Raw genomic sequence first — 18,579 nt, forward strand, 5'->3', positions numbered from 1 at the left:
ATAGCTACTACTTTGTAGTAGATTTAGATTAGATATTAGGAAGAAATTCTTTCCTGTGAGGGTGGTGAGACACTGGCCCAGGTTGCCCAGAGAAGCTGCGGCTGCCCCCTCGCTGGCAGTGTTCAAGGCCAGGTTGGATGGGGCTTGGAGCAACCTGGTCTGGTAGAAGGTGTCCCTGCCTGTGGCAGGGGGGTTGGAACTAGATGGTCTTTAAGGTCCCTTCCAACCCAAACCATTCTGTGATTCTAAAAATGTAATTGCAAATGTTTGATTGTAAGAGAAATGCTTTAATTCAGCTCCAAATAGCAGAGAATTCAATTCTGAGTGTTTGTAATGGGACTTACAACCACCAATTAAACAATCACACAAACTTACATTATGTTTTGTTGCCATTTCTCTTCCCTGTTCTCTTGTAATTTTCCGTAAATGCATTAGATCAACTTTGTTCGCCACCAAAATCATTGGAAAGGACTCTCTGGAAAAAATCAAAACCACCACCTGATTATTAGCAGACTACAATAAAAAGTGCTGAGCAGAAGTTTCACTTTCTGATGCTGACATCATCTAACATTTTCAGCTACAGACAGACCACATACGTGTAAAGAAATAGAAAGACCAAGTGAACACAAATCAGCCCCCCAGACTGTGCTACACGTATGTTCATGTTGTAAAAATTTACTCGACAAGTTGCATGCATGGACACATTCATTCTTATTTGCAGGCACTTCAGGGACTTAGTGTCATCGTTTCTGCAATGCCTCATAAGAGCTAAGACTGAAGATCCAACTAGGTGAAGAACGAACTACAGAATTAGTCAGGAAATTAACAGAGACACAGAGACAGATCTTGAACGGGAGATTGGGACCCTTTTGTAACAGTTAAGGCATCTCAGTAGCTGTGTATCTTGGCAGCTGCTCGTCATTGCAAGGTAACGAGGTATGCTGGAGGAACTGGTGTCAGTTCATGTCCTGGTCATCCACTGAGAGCAACCGTGGGGGAAGAAAAGATGGACTCTGGGAGCTGGGGCTTAGAGGGGCACCAAATGGGGGAGGAAACGACTGGGAGCAAAGATCCCCATCAGCTGTTACCCCAAGACAAATCGAGACTGGCAGTGGTAGCTGGAAGGAGGCTGGAGGGAACCAAGGAGTCTCCGTAAGCTTTTAGATGCTACTACCTACCACCTCCAGCTTCTAATCCCAGAGCAAAAATCTGCTGAACAACCATCCTTTTGTACCAAAACCATCTACCTCTGTAATAATACTCAGTATTTCTCTGACTTTACCAGGCATGTGACTGTCTTCAGCCACCACCTGAGAAGAGACCCATCTATCCACAGCGCGGCCAGTGCAAGGTTCTCCTGACACGGTGTGCGGGTCAGGCTCTCCCCTGGTAGAAAGCCCCGTAGCTCCAGTGATTAAACTGAACCAAGCCAGCTCAGGTCACGGGAGGTCCTGGCAGGGCAGCTGCTTCCCACCCCACCCCACCTCCCGTACAGCTGCCTCTCCTCTGGCTGCGGCACACAGAGAGTAAAGTCGTGCTGCTGGGACAGAGGAGTTCACTTCTGATAACTGACAGTTATTGAAGTATTATTTGCTCATATTTAACTATAAACCCTCCTAAAATGAACCCAGCATTCTCTGCTGTAACACAGCTGATTTTATTGAGGCAAGGAGCAGCTGGCCGTACTCATTTCTGCATAAAACACTTCCCTGAGTAACTCTGGGTTTTCAAACAGCATTTCTGTGTCATTTTTCACCGAGCCGATAAGGGCTCCATCTTCTCTCTGGCACGTTGCCCCATCGCTCTGGTTGGAAAAATACCGTCCTGCACGCTGCATTTTAAATGAATCTTGCACTTATTCATTCTGATAACGTGGCTTTGATTTAATTTTAATACCTGAGCATTGATAGATCTTGACTCTGATCATTCTGGAGCAAAACACCTGCTTGTCTGGATTACTTGATTCCTTTTGGGCTTGCAGCACGTCGATACGAAAGGGATTACATTTGGACGGTATCTCATTTGCCTTGTTTACACCAGACGCAAAACTCTATGGGGACTTTGCTCCCTGTTGTAAGCCGTACGATTACTAGCTGGACAAAGCTACTATAGCTGGAAGTTTTACTGTAATGAAGGTTGTGAAAGAAACCGGAGCAAGGCAGCCTGCAATTCCTCGGGATTTTAAGGTGCCAAAACTGACTGCTCGCTTGAAAACCAGGGCGACGCTCTGCTCCCAGCGACCTGCGGGTCCGGCAGGGCGGGTTCTTTCCTCACCCTGCTCCTACTGCCGCGAATTTCTGGACAAGTTGAGGGTTTTGGGCGAAGCATTAAGCTCCTCACGCTCCGCGCTTCGGCGGCGTTGAGCGGGGAAACAAAAACAACCTCGCCAGCCTGTTTCACTTCCTGCTTCTCACACGCCGGCCGCGGCGTTTGCACGGCGTACGAAGGGGTAAAAGTTTCAGTCCAGAGCAAAACAATCGGTACCACATCTTATTTTCACGAAGTTAAATTAGGTAACACCAACACCGGTTTGGGGCAGTTTACAGGAAACACCGTCCTGTCTCCTTCAGCTTTCAGAAACAGATTTCATTTGCCCCAAGCTGAGCTGGCAGCGAAGAACAGACTGTCCTTATCCAGGAGGCAGACTGAGCAACTGACATTTTTCTTCATTTAGATGAAATCAAAGGGTGGTTTTTCCTTTACTTTTCACCCTTGTGGGCTCTGCTTTGGATGCTTTACTGGAAGAGCTGTCAGCTGTGAACCTCACATGATATGAGTCCACCCTTCCTGTGGGGAAGTTATTCAGAGCTGTGAAAGGAAGCCAGCAACGAGGCCCGAACCCTCTGGTGGCTTTTCTTGATGACTTCCATAATTAAAAGCCATTATGAATGGAAAAACTAAGTGTTTCAAAGCTGCAGACAATTGAGCTGCAGAGCTCAATTCACACCCCACCCAGTGCAGATGGATTCATCGCCTCTTGAACTGGGATGGGAAGAGGGAGTTATCTTGGAGATAAAACCCTGGCAGCTTCTCCTTGCTCTGTCAGGACACATTTGCTTACCACGATTAAACTCTCAGCGCTACCTTCTCCCATGCACAGGGAGGGGAGTGGGCAACCTCTCTTGCCAGACTCTCCCCAGTCAGGCAGAGATGTCCAGCTCTGGGGCCCCCAACAGAAGAAGGACATGGAGCTGTTGGAGCGAGTCCAGAGGAGGCCACGGAGATGCTCAGAGGGCTGGAGCCCCTCTGCTCTGGAGACAGGCTGAGAGAGTTGGGGCTGTTCAGCCTGGAGAAGAGAAGGCTCCGGGGAGACCTTCTAGCACCTTCCAGTGCCTGAAGGGGCTACAGGAAAGCTGGAGAGGGGCTTTTTACAAGGGCATGGAGTGACAGGACAAGGGGGAATGGTTTTAAACTGAAAGAGGGGAGATTGAGATTAGATATTAGGAAGCAATTCTTTGCTGTGAGGGTGGTGAGACACTGGCCCAGTTGCCCAAAGAAGCTGTGGCTGCCCCCTCCCTGGCAGTGTTCAAGGCCAGGTTGGATGGGGCTTGGAGCAACCTGGTCTGGTGGAAGGTGTCCCTGCCCACGCAACCACCCCCATGGCACGGTGTCCAGAGTGGCGGGAGCGGGGTCAGGCTGCGCCTGGCTCCATGGCACCCACCTGTCCTTGACTCTGAGGATCAGCTGGTGGAACCGGTCCACGTGCTCGAAGCTAGCCTTGTCCGTCACCGAGTAGACTATAAGGAAACCATCTCCGGTCCTCATGTACTGCTCCCGCATTGCGCTGAACTCCTCTTGGCCCGCGGTATCCAGAACTAGGACAGAAGAGATGAAGGTTTTTAGTTACTGGGAGGACCTGTGGTTGCTGTCACCACTATGCGTCCTCCATGGCCTTTCTGCCTCCCCTGGGCTTGGTCCTTTCAAAGGCTGCATGATTTGACAAAAGCAACTTGGATGGACAAGGTGGTTTCTTGTTACAGAACAAAAACCACTCCCAGACCCCACACATCACCGTGTGCCTACACTGGGAGCGGATGGAGAGGAAGAAGACTACATGGATTTTACTTTCCTTTTCCAGTAGCAAATACTGACCACTGAACTTGGGGAGTTGCTCCTCTGGCAAGACACAGAATCCCAGAATCAATGAGGTTGGAAGAGCCCTCTGCGATCATCGAGTCCAACCATTGCCCTGACACCACCACGTCAACTAGACCATGGCACTGAGTGCCATGTCCAGTCTTTGCTTAAACACCTCCAGGGATGATGACTCCACCATCTCCCTGGGCAGCCCCTTCCAATGGCTAATGACCCTTGCTGAGAAGAAATGCTTCCTAATGTCCAACCTGAACCTCCCACCTCCCCTGGCGAAGCTTGAGGCTGTGTCCAGTTGTCCTATCGCTAGTTGCCTGGGAGAAGAGGCCGACTCCCATACGGCTTGAAGTATTTCACAGCCCTCCATCTTTCCCTCTCCCAACTCTCTCTGTTCCCCACATGGAAAAACCCAAGACTGGAAGAGGAAGTAAATACCAGTTTAAATGTCAGGGACAATCTGCAAACTGTGTGGCGAAGCAGAGCTGGAAGACAACCCAGAGTAATAGCTACAAGCATTTTCATTTTCTCAATACCTGGATATTATTTCTACACAATTACGTGCTTTCGGAGCAAGACGGTAGAGCCTTGAGGAGCTCCCGTTCAATATTTAGTCCCAAGTGGTGTGGTGATATGGAGAAGCTAGTTAAAATAGGTGGAAAAGCTTTGAGTGACTTGCATATCCTATATAGCGCCCGTTGTTTCTGTGCATTGACAACACCTAAATCTATGCTCAAATCCCCTAAAACACCCCAGTTGTGCCAGCCACCCAGCTGCTGTTCCCCACTAGATTAACCTCCTCTCTAAGGTGACCATAACTCACTGGTTCTCCATCACTTTGCCTCGCCGGGGGTCCCATCAGCTACATCACGGACCACATGTGGAGCAAGCTACGCCAGCCTTCTGGGGAAACACCACATACTGATGCACATCCTCAATGCCACCTCTTGGGGCCCAGCTTCATACACTGCCAGGATGTGGGCTGGCAGGAGGAGGGTACAAGGGGAGTTCATCAGCTTCAGCTATGCCAGTACAAACACGGTGTGAGCTCAAAATGCATCAGCTGCGCAGAAGCGAGAGTCCTAGAGGCAAATTTGGGACCTTCATGACGACTGGCGAAGTTTTCACATCCCAGACAACTGGGCTGGGTGGAAAAACTGTTTCCACCTCCGCTGTACAGCCACAGCTTTAGCATCTGCTGCCCACGAGCGATGGGAAAGCCCAGGGCACCGGTGGATGGAGGCTGTGGCAGGAACGCACTGCTGACAGAGCAGCAGGGCTTGATACGGGTTTTTCTAGTCTGAGCAGGCCCACGGTCCTAGCAAGAGGTTCCCTGTAGGGGTAAGCACTCAGGCTGCCCCGATTTCCAGATGGGGCCAGGATAAAGCCCACTTGGCTGCTGGTGTTACTTGCTGAATCAGCACGGGTGGCCACAGGCGGACACGTTGCATGTCACAGCACACCCCAACGAGCCAGCCTACACCTTCACTACATGTCTGGAGGAAAGGCAGCTATGCTGGAGGACCTGGAGCCCTTACTTGGTGATGGCCAGGCCCTTCAAAGCCTTCAGCCTCATTTGTTCACCTGCCTTAGCTAGTCTTGAATGTCTGTTTCCATGAGGGCCAGGCCCTTCAAAGCCTTCAGCCTCATTCGTTCACCTGCCTTAGCTAGTCTTGAATGTCTGTTTCCATGAGCCCTTAAGGTGAAAAGAGCTTCTAGGCTCTTGCAGAGACCCCGAGATTGAGGCTTGTTTGCAAAGTAGCTGGAGCTCACTGGAAAGTCACGAGTGTCTCTTTTATAGCCTTTTATCTTGCTTCTTCCCTCTAAATCTCAGAAATGAGGGTCTCAGCTCAAAGGCATCCAGGCTATTCTTAAGGACTGTACAAAAAAGAAAATAGAAAAACAACCCAAAGACACTGCATGTGCTGGTGAATTTCTATGCCCTGGGCAGAATTGCTGCCATGGAATAAGGCCAGGACCGCGTGGCTAGGACGGAAGAGGAAATTAATCCTTCCTACCCGCCCAACCTGTAAGGAGAGGCTGGGCTGCCCTCATCTGACTCCTCCACCAGCTGGACGCGCTGTCAGGGCAGGGCTGAGAGCTGACAACCAACACACACATGCAAACACACACTCCCTTCCCCTCTCCAACACACAGACCCAGCTTGAGGCGGAGTGGGGCAGCTTCTCCCAGGGGGCCGGCCTCTCCTGCCCTCCTTCCCCCCGAGACAGGGCAGGTGCCCGAGCACAAGCCGTGGGCAGGAAGGTGGAGATGGATGTGCTGTATCCTGCATGGTAATTTGCTTCGGGACTTCCCCTTGCTCTGGCACATTTGCAAACCTCCCATGAAACACACGAGAAGCAGCCAGCTCTGCTCTTGCACCCATCAACCCACCCCTAGCTGCTGCCTCTCCAAAGATTTCCATCCCCTGCGAGAGGGCAGGGGACGAGCCCGGGGTGGGGCTGTGGGGATACCCAAGGGACAGCACAGGGCTGTGGTCCTGCCACTCCTACCTCACCTGAATCTTGGCCACAGCATCACACTAAACACAGGCAGAGCTGCTGTGGCAGCAGCTGCTATTTAAAGGGAATTCACTTGCAGCATTCATAGAAAGGTGAGCAAGTTTGTTGGAACGAGTCCAGAGGAGGGCACGAAGATGCTCAGAGGGCTGGAGCCCCTCTGCTATGGAGACAGGCTGAGAGAGTTGGGGCTGTTCAGCCTGAAGAAGAGAAGGCTCCAGGGAGACCTTCTAGCACCTTCCAGCACCTGGAGGGGCTACAGGAAAGCTGGAGAGGGGCTTTATACAAGGGCATGGAGTGACAGGACGAGGGGGAATGGTTTTAAACTGAAAGAGGGGAGATTTAGATGAGATATTAGGAAGAAATTGTTTCCCGTGAGGGTGGTGAGACCCTGGCCCAGGTTGCCCAGAGAAGCTGTGGCTGCCCCCTCCCTGGCAGTGTTCAAGGCCAGGTTGGATGGGGCTTGGAGCAACCTGGTCTAGTGGAAGGTGTCCCTGCCCGTGGCAGGGGGTTGGAACTAGATGGTCTTTAAGGTCCCTTCCAACCCAAACCAGTCTGAGATTCTATGATTCTAAGTCCAAGTAGCATCTAAAATGGCACCTTGGAAATGCAAGTACAAGACATGCAGCAGTGAAAGTTAAGGTTAATCTCAGGTGGGTTATTCATGCAAAGTAAAGCATCATGTGGATGGCCAGAGAAGGTCCTTGTTTTAATTTTAAATGTGCTCTTCAGAAAGACAACTCCCCCATCCTAACACTTCCGTGCTACATGGATTGTAAGCAATCAGAGAGGAGAGTGCGACCTGGATCCTTTGTAGGCAGGACAGGACAACGTCCTGGAAAGCATCAGCACCAAAAAAGGGCCAGATGCAAGCAGCTTTGCTTCTGGTATAATCTTCCAACAGCAAACTTGGTGATGTTCCCACAAACTTGACCGAAGAAGAAGCAAGGAGGAATGGTAATGAAAGCGTTTGGGTAAAGATCGAGGAGAGAGAAGCCAAAGACTATGATGAGGGAACAGACATCCAAAGAGGGCAAAGCCATTGTACAGAGCTATCAGCTGGAGACTAAACTAAGAGCAATGAGGGTGTGAGAGCCCAGCAGGGAGGTCTCCTTCTTGGCAGATAAGAGGTTGCTGAGTGAAGAGATGGCCTTTTCTGCTTTCCAGTGGATGTGACCCCAACTGTTGTGATGAACTCCTTGCTAATTGAATCCTGCCCCCTTAGAGCTCTCCACACCGTTAACCTGATGGGTTAGGTAAGAGTGCAGCTGCTTGGAGAGCACTTCTGAGCAGACACAGGAGCCCATGAATACATAGGAATTTGTGGGCCAAAACAGAAGCACTTGGGGCTTCCACGTATTTTATGTGGCAATGTCTCTGGAACCAACAGTGCCCTGAGTGTCCATCCCTGTGGATGCACAGGCACATAAATCTAAGCCAAGGACAAAGACACTATGAAATCTAAGTCATGGCATTGCTTTTTCTAGAGCCTAGGCTGGATTCAGTTCAGATTCAAACACAGCCGTCCCAGCCTTTGGGGAGCTCAGATCTGGTTGTGCAGGTGCCTTCCTCTTTTCATACCTAGGCAAAATTCCCTCCTATGTCTTTATCTTTATATTGCTGGGCAGCTAGGTGTATGGAGCAACTCAAGAGTGTTTCTCCACTCTCCATGGCATCTAAGGGGCCAAAGATGACCAGACAGGCAGGTTAAACCCATTTTCTATCTTTCAGCACTTGGGTTTCATGGCCTGAATCCTTGCCCTCCAGCATCCAGAAGAGTGGCTACACATCCTGAAGCTCAGGGACAGGACACAGTTGTTTGTGCCCACCTCAATCTCATGCTCAGAAAGGCGAGCACAACGTGTACGTCTTGACTTTTGCAAGCAGTCTCCAGTGAAATCCCTTTGGCTAGGTACGTGCAAGCACACGTGCAAGCCTTTAAGGGGCTGGGTGGGTCAGCAGGCAGATAGGAACCCGGGTTCCCAGCGCCAGCGAGAGGAGCAGCGCAAAAGGAGTCTGACTCCAGGCGTTTTCTGCTTCTTAATATGAAATCCAGGAAAAGTCCCTGGAGCAAAGAGCAGAACTGGGAATGTGGCACTATCAGGGAACCACAGCTTACGGAGCCAGACTCCTCGTGGTGCTTCTCTCTCCAAGCCTTGCTTGTACCGCAGCTCTGCTTCAAAAGGTGGGGCCAGAGAGAAACTCCATCCCCAGCTGCCCTGCAGCTTGGTAGCTAAGCTCAAGGGAGAACTTAATTTGAATTGAGAAGTCAAACCAAAGAGTCTCAGGCTGAGGAAAGCCACCCCCACAGTCTTCATCTTCCTTCCATCAGCAGTGCGGTAGGAGAGGGCAGCCTCCATCAGACATTGGAGTTGGTATTCTGGGTGCTGAGCAGTGGGAGCTTATATTTTGTATTCCCAAGTCACCCTGAAGAGGTATGAGGTGTCCAGGCTGTGAGGAAGGTGAGGTAGATGCTTCACTTGGTCACTCTGATGCTTCTGCTCCTTCTCAAATACAGCCACGCTGCCTCCAGCGTGAGAGCTTTCCTCAGGGAAAAACATGCGACGGGGAAACACTGGGGCTTTTATGAGCCCTTCTTCTGTGCTCTAACTAAATACACAGATGTTATAACATGGAAAAGCCGAGGACTTGAATTCCTGCCCTTTCTTTAAGGAGAAAGAAAAGAGGGGCCTTCAGAAGAAAGGCTTCCACATCAATAAAGAGAATAAAGATGCGAGCCCTTAAAGGAACTCTTTCTCTAACAAAGGGCAAGTATTCAAAGCCTTGTGTTTTCCATGTTGCAACATCAAAATTTTCCTGGCAGGGAAAAAATCCCCACAACCCAAGACAAAAAAAAACCCTCTTTCGAGGCTGCAAAATCCCAGCAATTAAGGGAGGGAAAACACTGTACACACAAATAAAAGAATGAAAGTACAAACTTAATTTGAATTCTAATTCTTTCAATGATGTTACCCAAAGTATAAATAAAAAAAAAAAAAAGAAAGCGAGCTGCAAACCAACCCTTCTGCCTGCAGGTCTGAAGTGACCTTTGATCTCCCCCTGGCCTCCTGGCTGAATTGTTCCCGAGCTTCCTGAGGAGAAAAGCAGGAAAGCAGACAGCCTGTCCTGGGATGACTAGCAGCAAAAACCCTCGGCAAGAAGGGATGCATGGGAGACACGGGTGGAAAGGGCAGAGAGGGAGCCCAGGGGAAGGACCGGTGCTTGGTGTTACTCCCTGTGGGTGCACACCAGGGCTGGGCAGGTCCAGCCCAACGCAAGGGCACCCAGGGATTGAGAGGGGGACTTGGGAAGAAGAGAATTAAAAAGGAAAACTGAAGCGCAGGAGCAGGAAGACAACTTCTAGGCAGTGAGAGTTTCATCTAACTCATACCGGGGGAAGGAGAGGGAAGAGGAGGGAGACCACAGCCTCCTTTCACCCGACACACGGGCACAATTCCTTGCTTTAGGGTTATTTAGCCTGGAGAAGAGGAGGCTCAGAGGTGACCTTAGTGCAGTCTACAACTACCTGAAGGGAGGTTGTAGTGAAGTGGGAGTCGGCCTCTTCTCCCAGGCAACCAGCGATAGGACAAGAGGACACAGCCTCAAGCTTCACCAGGGGAGGTTCAGGTTGGACATTAGGAAGCATTTCTTCTCAGAAAGGGTCATTAGCCATTGGAAGGGGCTGCCCAGGGAGGTGGTGGAGTCACCATCTCTGGAGGGGTTTAAGAAAAGCCTGGACATGGCACTTAGTGCCATGGTCTAGTTGCCATGGTGGTGTCAGGGCAACGGTTGGACTCGATGATCCCTGAGGTCTCTTCCAACCTGGTTGATTCTGTGATTCTGCTTTGCTGGTACCAGTTGGCACAGCCCTCCTGACAGCTAAGGGTTTAGCCCAACTCATCAACATGCCCAAGCCATGTGCTTGTGGCCATCTCTTCCTCTCCTCTTCCTCACCACCTTTTTATCTACGTGGGCTTTATAAGCCATAAGGAATTTTGAACCATTGGGAAATTTTTTTGCCATCTTGAGGTATTCCACTTTTGGCTTCATGCCCAGATGAATAATTCCAGACCGGCATTTTGCAGCCACACCAAAAGAAATCCTCTGCTAATTGCTAAGTTAGCCTGCACACAGAAAGGAGGTACAAAATTAACGACAGCAACTCACTTGGAGCAACAGCTAATCAAAGCAGATTAACCCTGGCCCCAGCTTAGTTCTGACCCGATGCGTCTATACAGCACTTGTGTGTGAATGCATTTAACCAAGCACATCACTGTGCTGATTTCAGCAGGGAATAAAGGAAGATAACACATGCATAAAACATTGAAGGCTGATCTTAAAGCCTTGTTGGGGTGGCAGCAACTGAAAAAATGGGCTAGCCACGAATTGCCTTTGCACCCCTTATGCAGGTTCCACTCTGCAACACTTGTCCTCCAAACACTACATCGATGGTCTTCTAAAGCTGCCAGAAAGGCAACAGTAAAGTATTTTTGTGAGGTGTTGGACCTGAACACACCAAGCACAGGTCCCACAGTCTTCTGGGAGGCAGGAAACTATCATAGACTCTGCTTTGGTTAAGAAAATAGACACATAGACATGCCCCAGCCAGAGAGCAAATATGGAAAAGAAGAGTTTGAATGTAGGTTTGGCTCCAAGGTCTAAAATCTGAAACAAAAGCCTATTCCGTTTGAGTCTACTTTCAGTGAGAGATTTCAGCAAAGGAAAAAAAATGCAAGTCAAACATTTCATCACGCTGCCAGTTAGTGCTGTTGAATAAATGGGAGTGGAGGTCTTCATGGAGGGAAGCCAAATGCTTTATGCAAGCTGGCTAGCACAAGGGGTTTTTTTAAACAACATAATGCTGGTGCAGATACCAAATGCTAGAGAAGCTTTGTACAGAACTGCTCAGGCAACAGCCTGGAAGGGAGTGGGCTGTGTTTTCTTTTGGTTTTCTTTGTGGTTGTTTTTTTTATTAAGTTGTTGGATGCCAATGTATTTGCTTTTTTTGTTTTAATAACTATTTCTGCGAACTTAGAAAATTATGGAGCCCCTCATGCTATATCCTCCCTTAGTAGTCTCATCTTCTAAAACTAGACCCTATTTTGGGGGTGGGCAGCTTCTTCTCCCCACCAAGCACTGCATGAAACATCGGCTTGTAAAGGGTTTGGTTATAAAGGACAACTGGAAAGTCTAGAGTTTAGCATGATGCATCCTTACCCTTCCTATCATGTTTGTCCCTAATTTTATACCATAAGTGATTCACGCAACCACATGTAAGCACAGCAAGAGCAGTTGTCCAAGTATATGGTGACCTCTGAGAATGGCCTGGGTCCAAAGCCTATGACAGAAAGCTGTGGCAGAAGACACACATGCCAGTCAGCCTTTATGCCCTGTTTCTGCTGGGCAGATGGTAAAGGCTCACGTGCTTTTCCAAGCAAGAACACCACCTTTCTTCCAAAATCCCAATTGTTCAAAATCTCAAGCAGTAGGAAAGAGAAGGAGAAGCTGCAGTCTCACTTCTGTGGCTGCAAGGCACCTGTGGGCCCACGAACTCTGAAAGTCAGGGATTCCCAACACGCCATTCAAGGCCACAGCTGACTTCAGTTCAACCCCAGTACAGCCACTAAGCTCCATCTCAACAGAAGAAAGGCTTTTTCATTAAAACAAAGGGTTAAGTTTCTGCTTGTTGGAGAACAACCTCTTTCCTCACTCCCACCCCAGGTCAGGGCTGGTTTTTTGATTTTTTTTGAGTAAACAAAAATTCCAAACATTCAGTGAAAGATGCCTTTTCTACTTTCAAACCATTTACAAACCCCAGGCTGTTTCAGCCAACGCCGACGTGTACAGCAGCTGGTACTGTTATATCAGAGCATGGGGCATACCAGCAAAGATAAAGTTTGCTTGTTTTAGAGGGCTGGATTCTGGACTGAAAAGAAAGAATGAATTTCGTTTACAGAGGGATTGGATTTTTCTTTTATACAACACTGTCATTTTAAAAATAAAGGTGCACAGGTACATTATGTGATGGTTAATTGAGAGAAGGTATCTCTGATGCAGATGACAACAAGAGAGACATTTGGGCACCAGTTTCACAAATATTCCCTCATATCAGCTATCAACTACTAACATATTTAAATGAACAAACGTTGGCAAGATTAAGTTGGGGTTTTTTTTAAAAAAAATACTGAGTAAAGGCTGTTCTTTAAGGATCTTGGGGCCATTACTCACTAAATTGTATCTGATAAATCCTTAAGAGTGCAACGAAGATCCCAAGTTTCCAAATCAAGCTCATGGTCTTCACAGCAAACCTCACCAGCCTCCACGTTCCACCACTCATGCCAGTCCCCCAGTTTTCTGTCCCCACACACCAATGACACATACACAGAGACAGCAAAGACCTTGAGTGCCTTCATGACAAGAGGGTGGAGGTAGGAACTTGACGCAAGCGAGTTCAACTTAGTTGAGTTGTTTTAGTGGCCACATACATGCGCTTGGGTAATTAAGGCACAAAATATTTGCTTGCTTTTATGTACCACCTAATTATTGTATAAAGCCAAACAAACCTTGTAACATTTAACAGCAAGGTTCCCCTTATGGCTGTGGTCAGTGTGTGTCTTCCAGCACAAACTAGTAAGTTGCAGCTTTAGGTAATATAGGGCTTTTTCCTCACCTGCAGAATAAAGATTTTTTTGGTTTTGGTTTTTTTTTTGGGGGGGGGGGTTGGCTGGTTTTGTTTGTTTGGTTTGGTTTGTTTTTTTTTAAAAAAAAGCAGTTTTTCTTCAAAGAACTGAAAGATCTTGGTTACAGCAGCTCTCCAGGCTGGTACCTTACCCATACTTAAACGAAACAGGTAACTAGATATGAAAACATCACGCCTGAATGATGGGAGTTAAGAGGTGTTACAATTCTTCACTGTCAGTGGATGACAGTTTTGATTAAATGTTCTTTCTGGTTATAACCCTCCTTCAGTTACCCACTCACTGTTATTTCCCAGGGGATGAGCCTAACCACAATGAAGCATCATTAGCAATAGCCACCTCACAGTGCTATAATTCACCCTCCGTAGAAGCCTACCCCAAACGTCTGTGATGATCTATAGGTTTTTACACTCCTGCAAGAAACATTTCTGTGCAGAACTGGAAGGAATGCAACTGGAAGCAGGAGCTTTGCTGGAGATCAGCTGCAGACCACGCGCCGCAGCTCGCAGGCCAGTCTGTGCTCAAATTCCTGGCAGCCCACAGCGGAGTAGGAGGGGACACAAGGGCACAGAATCACAGAATCAACCAGGTTGGAAGAGCCCTCTGGGATCATCGAGTCCAACCGTTGCCCTGACACCACCATGGCAACTAGACCAGGGCACTAAGTGCCATGTCCAGTCTTTGCTTAAACCCCTCCAGAGATGGTGACTCCACCACCTCCCTGGGCAGCCCCTTCCAATGGCTAATGACCCTTGCTGAGAAGAAATGCTTCCTAATGTCCAACCTGAACCTCCCCTGGCGAAGCTTGAGGCTGTGTCCTCTTGTCCTATCGCTAGTTGCCTGGGAGAAGAGGCCAACTCCCACTCCACTACAACCTCCCTTCAGGTAGTTGTAGATGGCAATAAGGTCACCTCTGAGCCTCCTCTTCTCCAGGCTAAACACCCCCAGCTCCCTCAGCCGTTCCTCGGAGGTCAGACCCTCCAGACCCTTCCCCAGCTTGGTCGCCCTCCTCTGGACTCGCTCCAACACCTCAACATCTTTCTTGAAGTGTGGGGAGGTATTGAGGTCTACTTGCACTTAGGCCCAGCTAGAAGGGAAAGGGGACCATGAGAGTAGCTTGCTTACCATCAAGAATTGCCCACTGCCCGTCTATTTCCGTGTGCTTCAGGTAGGAGTCTTCAATAGTTGGGTCATAGTCCGGCACAAAAATCTTCTGGAAAAACTGAATGGTGAGAGCACTCTTCCCCACGCCACCATCTCCAACCACCACCAGCTTGTACGTGGGGAGGTTCTCGCTGGGAACGGCACTTGTAGCCATGCTTCCAGTGTGCTAAACCTGCTGGAGAAAGAGATCATCTCCGATCACTCGTTAGCAACGAAAAGAGGGCAATGTGCACAAGGCAGCTTTTACCTGCTGCCTACGAGGTGAGGATGAAGGCAGTACTGACACCCAAAGTCCTTTTGGACAGGAGCAACAGCACTTACCCTCCCCAGCAGCTCCACCACAACTCAGAACCATCACTTAGAAGCGCAGACAACCTCACCGCTGTGGCTCTACTCCAGCCTCGTCTACAAGGATCACTAATTGCCACCAAATGCATGTGCAAAACTTTTATCATCTCAATATCTTTCCTATAGGGGCTGGGCCCACATGGCCATGCCAAAAATCACCCTGGCTGAGCGCAGCTGTCAAGCTCCAGATAATTTCCAGTTGCCAGTGACCAAACCCCATTGATAAGCCAGAGTCATGCTGTTCTTCACTGCTCAACCAGAGGTACAGCAAACATTAAACGGTGCGTTACATCCTGGGGCCAGATCTGCAGGCAGAACTGGTGGTGATGGGTGAAACCAGAGTTAAAGGTCTAATCCTGGCTCCATCAGCAGACAAAAATGCACTTAGCTGCTTGCTTCTCCCTCATTTTCAAGCTTGAGAAATAAACCAAGAAGGCAGCAGGCTGGGAACGACAGGTGGGTTTTGTTTTGCCTTTTTTTTTAAAAAAAACCAAAACAAACCACCCCAACCCTGCCGTGGCAATGGCACACGTGTGGAGAAAGGAGAAGAGGCAACCATAGCTGGACAGCCCATTTCACCAGCCAACAGCAGGGGCTGCTTGGTTAAGAAGCAGCCAGGCGAGTGGTTTTGTACGTACGCTACGGAGGTCAGTGTCCTCGCAGTGATGCTCGCTCAGATCACATGGGAAAAGGGTGGCCATCTCCCACATCTGAATAACTGCTGCATTTTCAGGGAGGTTTTTCAGACATCTAAAAACCCAAACAAACCAAACCCAAACTATCCTAATGATAAGGACAACTGATTTCCTTGGTATTGGTTTTCTTCACTCAAGCCGTCCAGCGCGGGAGCAGCTGTGGTGGCACTTGCTGCAGGCACCTGTATCCCCACTACCCCACACAAGTTTTTGGAGGCTTTCCCAATAACCATAGGGATTTTTCCTTCATTAAGAAGAAAACTCTAACTTCTTCATTCTCCAAAACCACTCAGCAAGGCTGATGTGCTCGGTGCTGCGGCTGGCCCAGGTGGTGCTTAGGCACCCAGACTGCAGGGCTGCTGTGTGCACAGCGCAAGCTGAGTCGACGCCTAATATAATTTTATTTCAGCCTATAGTACAGAAAAAAAAAAACAACACATTTTTTCCAGAAATTCTTTCATTTTTTATATTTTCCAAACAAAATGCTTTGACTCTTCATTTCTGAAGAGACGCAAAAGCCAGCTTGGACTATTTTTCGAACAGACAAGAACGTAACCCCCTAATCTTTTGGTTTCACATTGAACAAGATATCTGACTTCCAAGTTTAGTTTCTGGTTTCTGTAGTCAATCAATCAATCAGGTTGGAAGAGCCCTCTGGGATCATCGAGTCCAACCGTTGCCCTGACACCACCGTGTCAACTAGACCATGGCACTAAGTGCCATGTCCAGGCTTTTCTTAAACCCCTCCAGAGATGGTGACTCCACCACCTCCCTGGGCAGCCCCTTCCAATGGCTAATGACCCTTGCTGAGAAGAAATGCTTCCTAATGTCCAACCTGACCCTCCCCTGGCGAAGCTTGAGGCTGTGTCCTCTTGTCTTATCGCTAGTTGCCTGGGAGAAGAGGCTGACTCCCACTCTGCTACAACCTCTCTTCAGGTAGTTGTCTCCCATATCACTATTCCCTTTCTCCCAAATCACTATTTCAGCTTAATCCAAATTATTGAACCATAAAAAGCACTTTTGACCTGGTGTGTTTGGGGGTCCCACATTCCTTACTGTACACTGGAGACCCCACCCCTGGAGAAAGGGCTTTTCACAGTCATTTCACAGCTCTATGAACCAGCTTTTTCCCCCCACTACATACCCACCTTCCCACTCAAGTGCATGAACGGAGACAAAATAAAACCAGTTGTGAACATCCACATTTGAGTTTAAGTTTTAATGACGGGAAAAAGACCCCCAGGCCAAAGCAACTGTGGAAATTGAGCCATAATCGAAAATATAACCCCTCAAAACATTCAATGTTAGCAGGTGACCTCAGGCATGCTGTGAGAGCACCATTCAAAAGACAGCAATGCCCAAAGATAATATCAAGATGACAAAACTTGACTGATTCACTCTATGCTTTTTCTGCCCACAAGGTAGGCATGAGAACAAGGGTTCCTGGATACTTCTTGCCCCTGATCACCACACCATAATCCAACTAGTGCCAGCAGGACACAACTCTGGGAGGTACATTCCCACCGACAGTCACAGCTCAATGACAAAAGAGAAAACCCCTCCATTTTTTAAACGAGGGAATCCCCTCTCCTCCATCCTCCGCACCACATTATGCATGAAGACAAGGTACAGCTTGCACTTGAGGGACTTCTGAGGGTCAGGAATAACTTCCCATATGCATAATCTGTATGTTGTGCAGGTTAAATGACTCCTAATTAAGGTCATGTACTGGTTCATTTCTCCTTGAACCCAATGTATAGGGTCTGTCTTAGTTTCTCCTCTAAAAAGAAAACCCCATAAGAGGGAGACAGAGGGTGATCTCAGGGGTGAAGATCACTGAGGCTAGTAAGAACTGCAAAGGCCTCTCATCCAAGTCGAGACAAGCCCAAATTTTCAGAGCAAGAAGAAACATTATCAAGTCTGCTTGTTTCTAAACTATCTTTGGAGGAAATTCTTAAGAACAGCAAGAACTTCCACTGCAAGCAACAGCTGGTGGACAGGGAGAAGGAGACCAAGCACCAGCTGAGGTCTCAACCAGTCTTATTGCAGTTCCTCACCGTAATCCGTAGGAAAAGTTTCCTACCCCCATTTTTGGGAGAGTAAGCAACTTTCTCATATTGACAAGATCACACATCAACAAGCAGCATGTTTGGCTGCATAGAAACCTATGAATTTCAACTAAGCTTCTCATTTTTGCTTGGAAGACCAAGTTTTCTTTCCATGGAACCCTGCTTGAGTCAGACGATCCTCACAGGCTCTTCAGGACAGAGACCCTGGCTAAAACCCTGCCCCCTCCCAACACATTTGATGACAATTTTTTGCTTTGCCCGTGGCCAAGATTTCACCCCATCCTTCCTTACACGGCGGAGCAGCTCTGGCCAGGCGGCATGAAAGACTGATTGTTACTGACATGGCGGGGGACAGGCTGCGGATGTGAAAACCATGCTCCGTTTGTGCACCATTTTTGACCTCATCGCAAAACCACAAGCTGCTGCTCCGCAGACAAGCGTTACATTTTCATTGTACCAGCCCCTTTAACTCCCTGCTAAGAAGCCTCGAGCTTATCTCGCATGAAACGCTCCCCAAAGGACTAGGATAATATTTAGCCCGTTGTACAAACTGTGACTCTGCCCAACACGCTTATGGGTTGAATCGGGGCATTTGCTTCCCGTCGGTTCCAGAAGCTTGGTCACGCTGTATGTCTAAGCTACCAGACTGAGTATTACGTAGCCTGGGGAGAACAGCAAGAACTGAATGGAAAAAAAAAAATAAAATTAAAAAAAATAAGTCAAGAACTTTAGACTGGTTCGTTGAGCACAACCCCCCGTATTTTAGGTGATGTTAGCATGAACAGATGAAAAATTCCAGTGGCAAAAGGGAGGAAGTTTAGATGTTTGGACATGGTTGGACTCGATGATCCCAGAGGTCTCTTCCAACCTGATCGATTCTGTGTGATTCTATGTTTCTACTGCTCATGGAAACACTTCTCTTTTTACTGAGGTCCCGTGCTCCCAACACGCAGGTACGTAATGCAACCCCTCCGAAAGCCAAGTACTTCAATCCCTC

The 18,579-nt window shown here is 48.5% G+C and overlaps 1 protein-coding gene across 4 annotated transcripts in view; it reads right to left on the reverse strand.

The window, feature by feature from the left end:
* The window catches only part of MRAS (muscle RAS oncogene homolog), a 43,041-nt gene that overhangs the window by 5,984 nt on the left and 18,478 nt on the right, over positions 1 to 18,579 (reverse strand). For 2 of the 4 annotated variants that reach the window (XM_068407295.1, XM_068407294.1), the window contains exons 2-4: positions 14,432 to 14,642; positions 3,662 to 3,815; positions 376 to 475 (exon numbers count right to left, since the gene is read on the reverse strand). In XM_068407295.1, the coding sequence (XP_068263396.1) occupies positions 376 to 475; positions 3,662 to 3,815; positions 14,432 to 14,624 (447 nt within the window). In that variant the 5' untranslated portion in view covers positions 14,625 to 14,642. Of the gene's footprint in view, positions 1 to 375; positions 476 to 3,661; positions 3,816 to 14,431; positions 14,646 to 18,579 lie in introns of all 4 variants that reach the window. The other 2 variants (XM_068407292.1, XM_068407293.1) reach the window with 1 other exon arrangement.

Source organism: Nyctibius grandis, chromosome 9 (genome assembly GCF_013368605.1).
Source record: "Nyctibius grandis isolate bNycGra1 chromosome 9, bNycGra1.pri, whole genome shotgun sequence".
NCBI classification, from domain to species: Eukaryota; Metazoa; Chordata; class Aves; order Nyctibiiformes; family Nyctibiidae; genus Nyctibius; species Nyctibius grandis.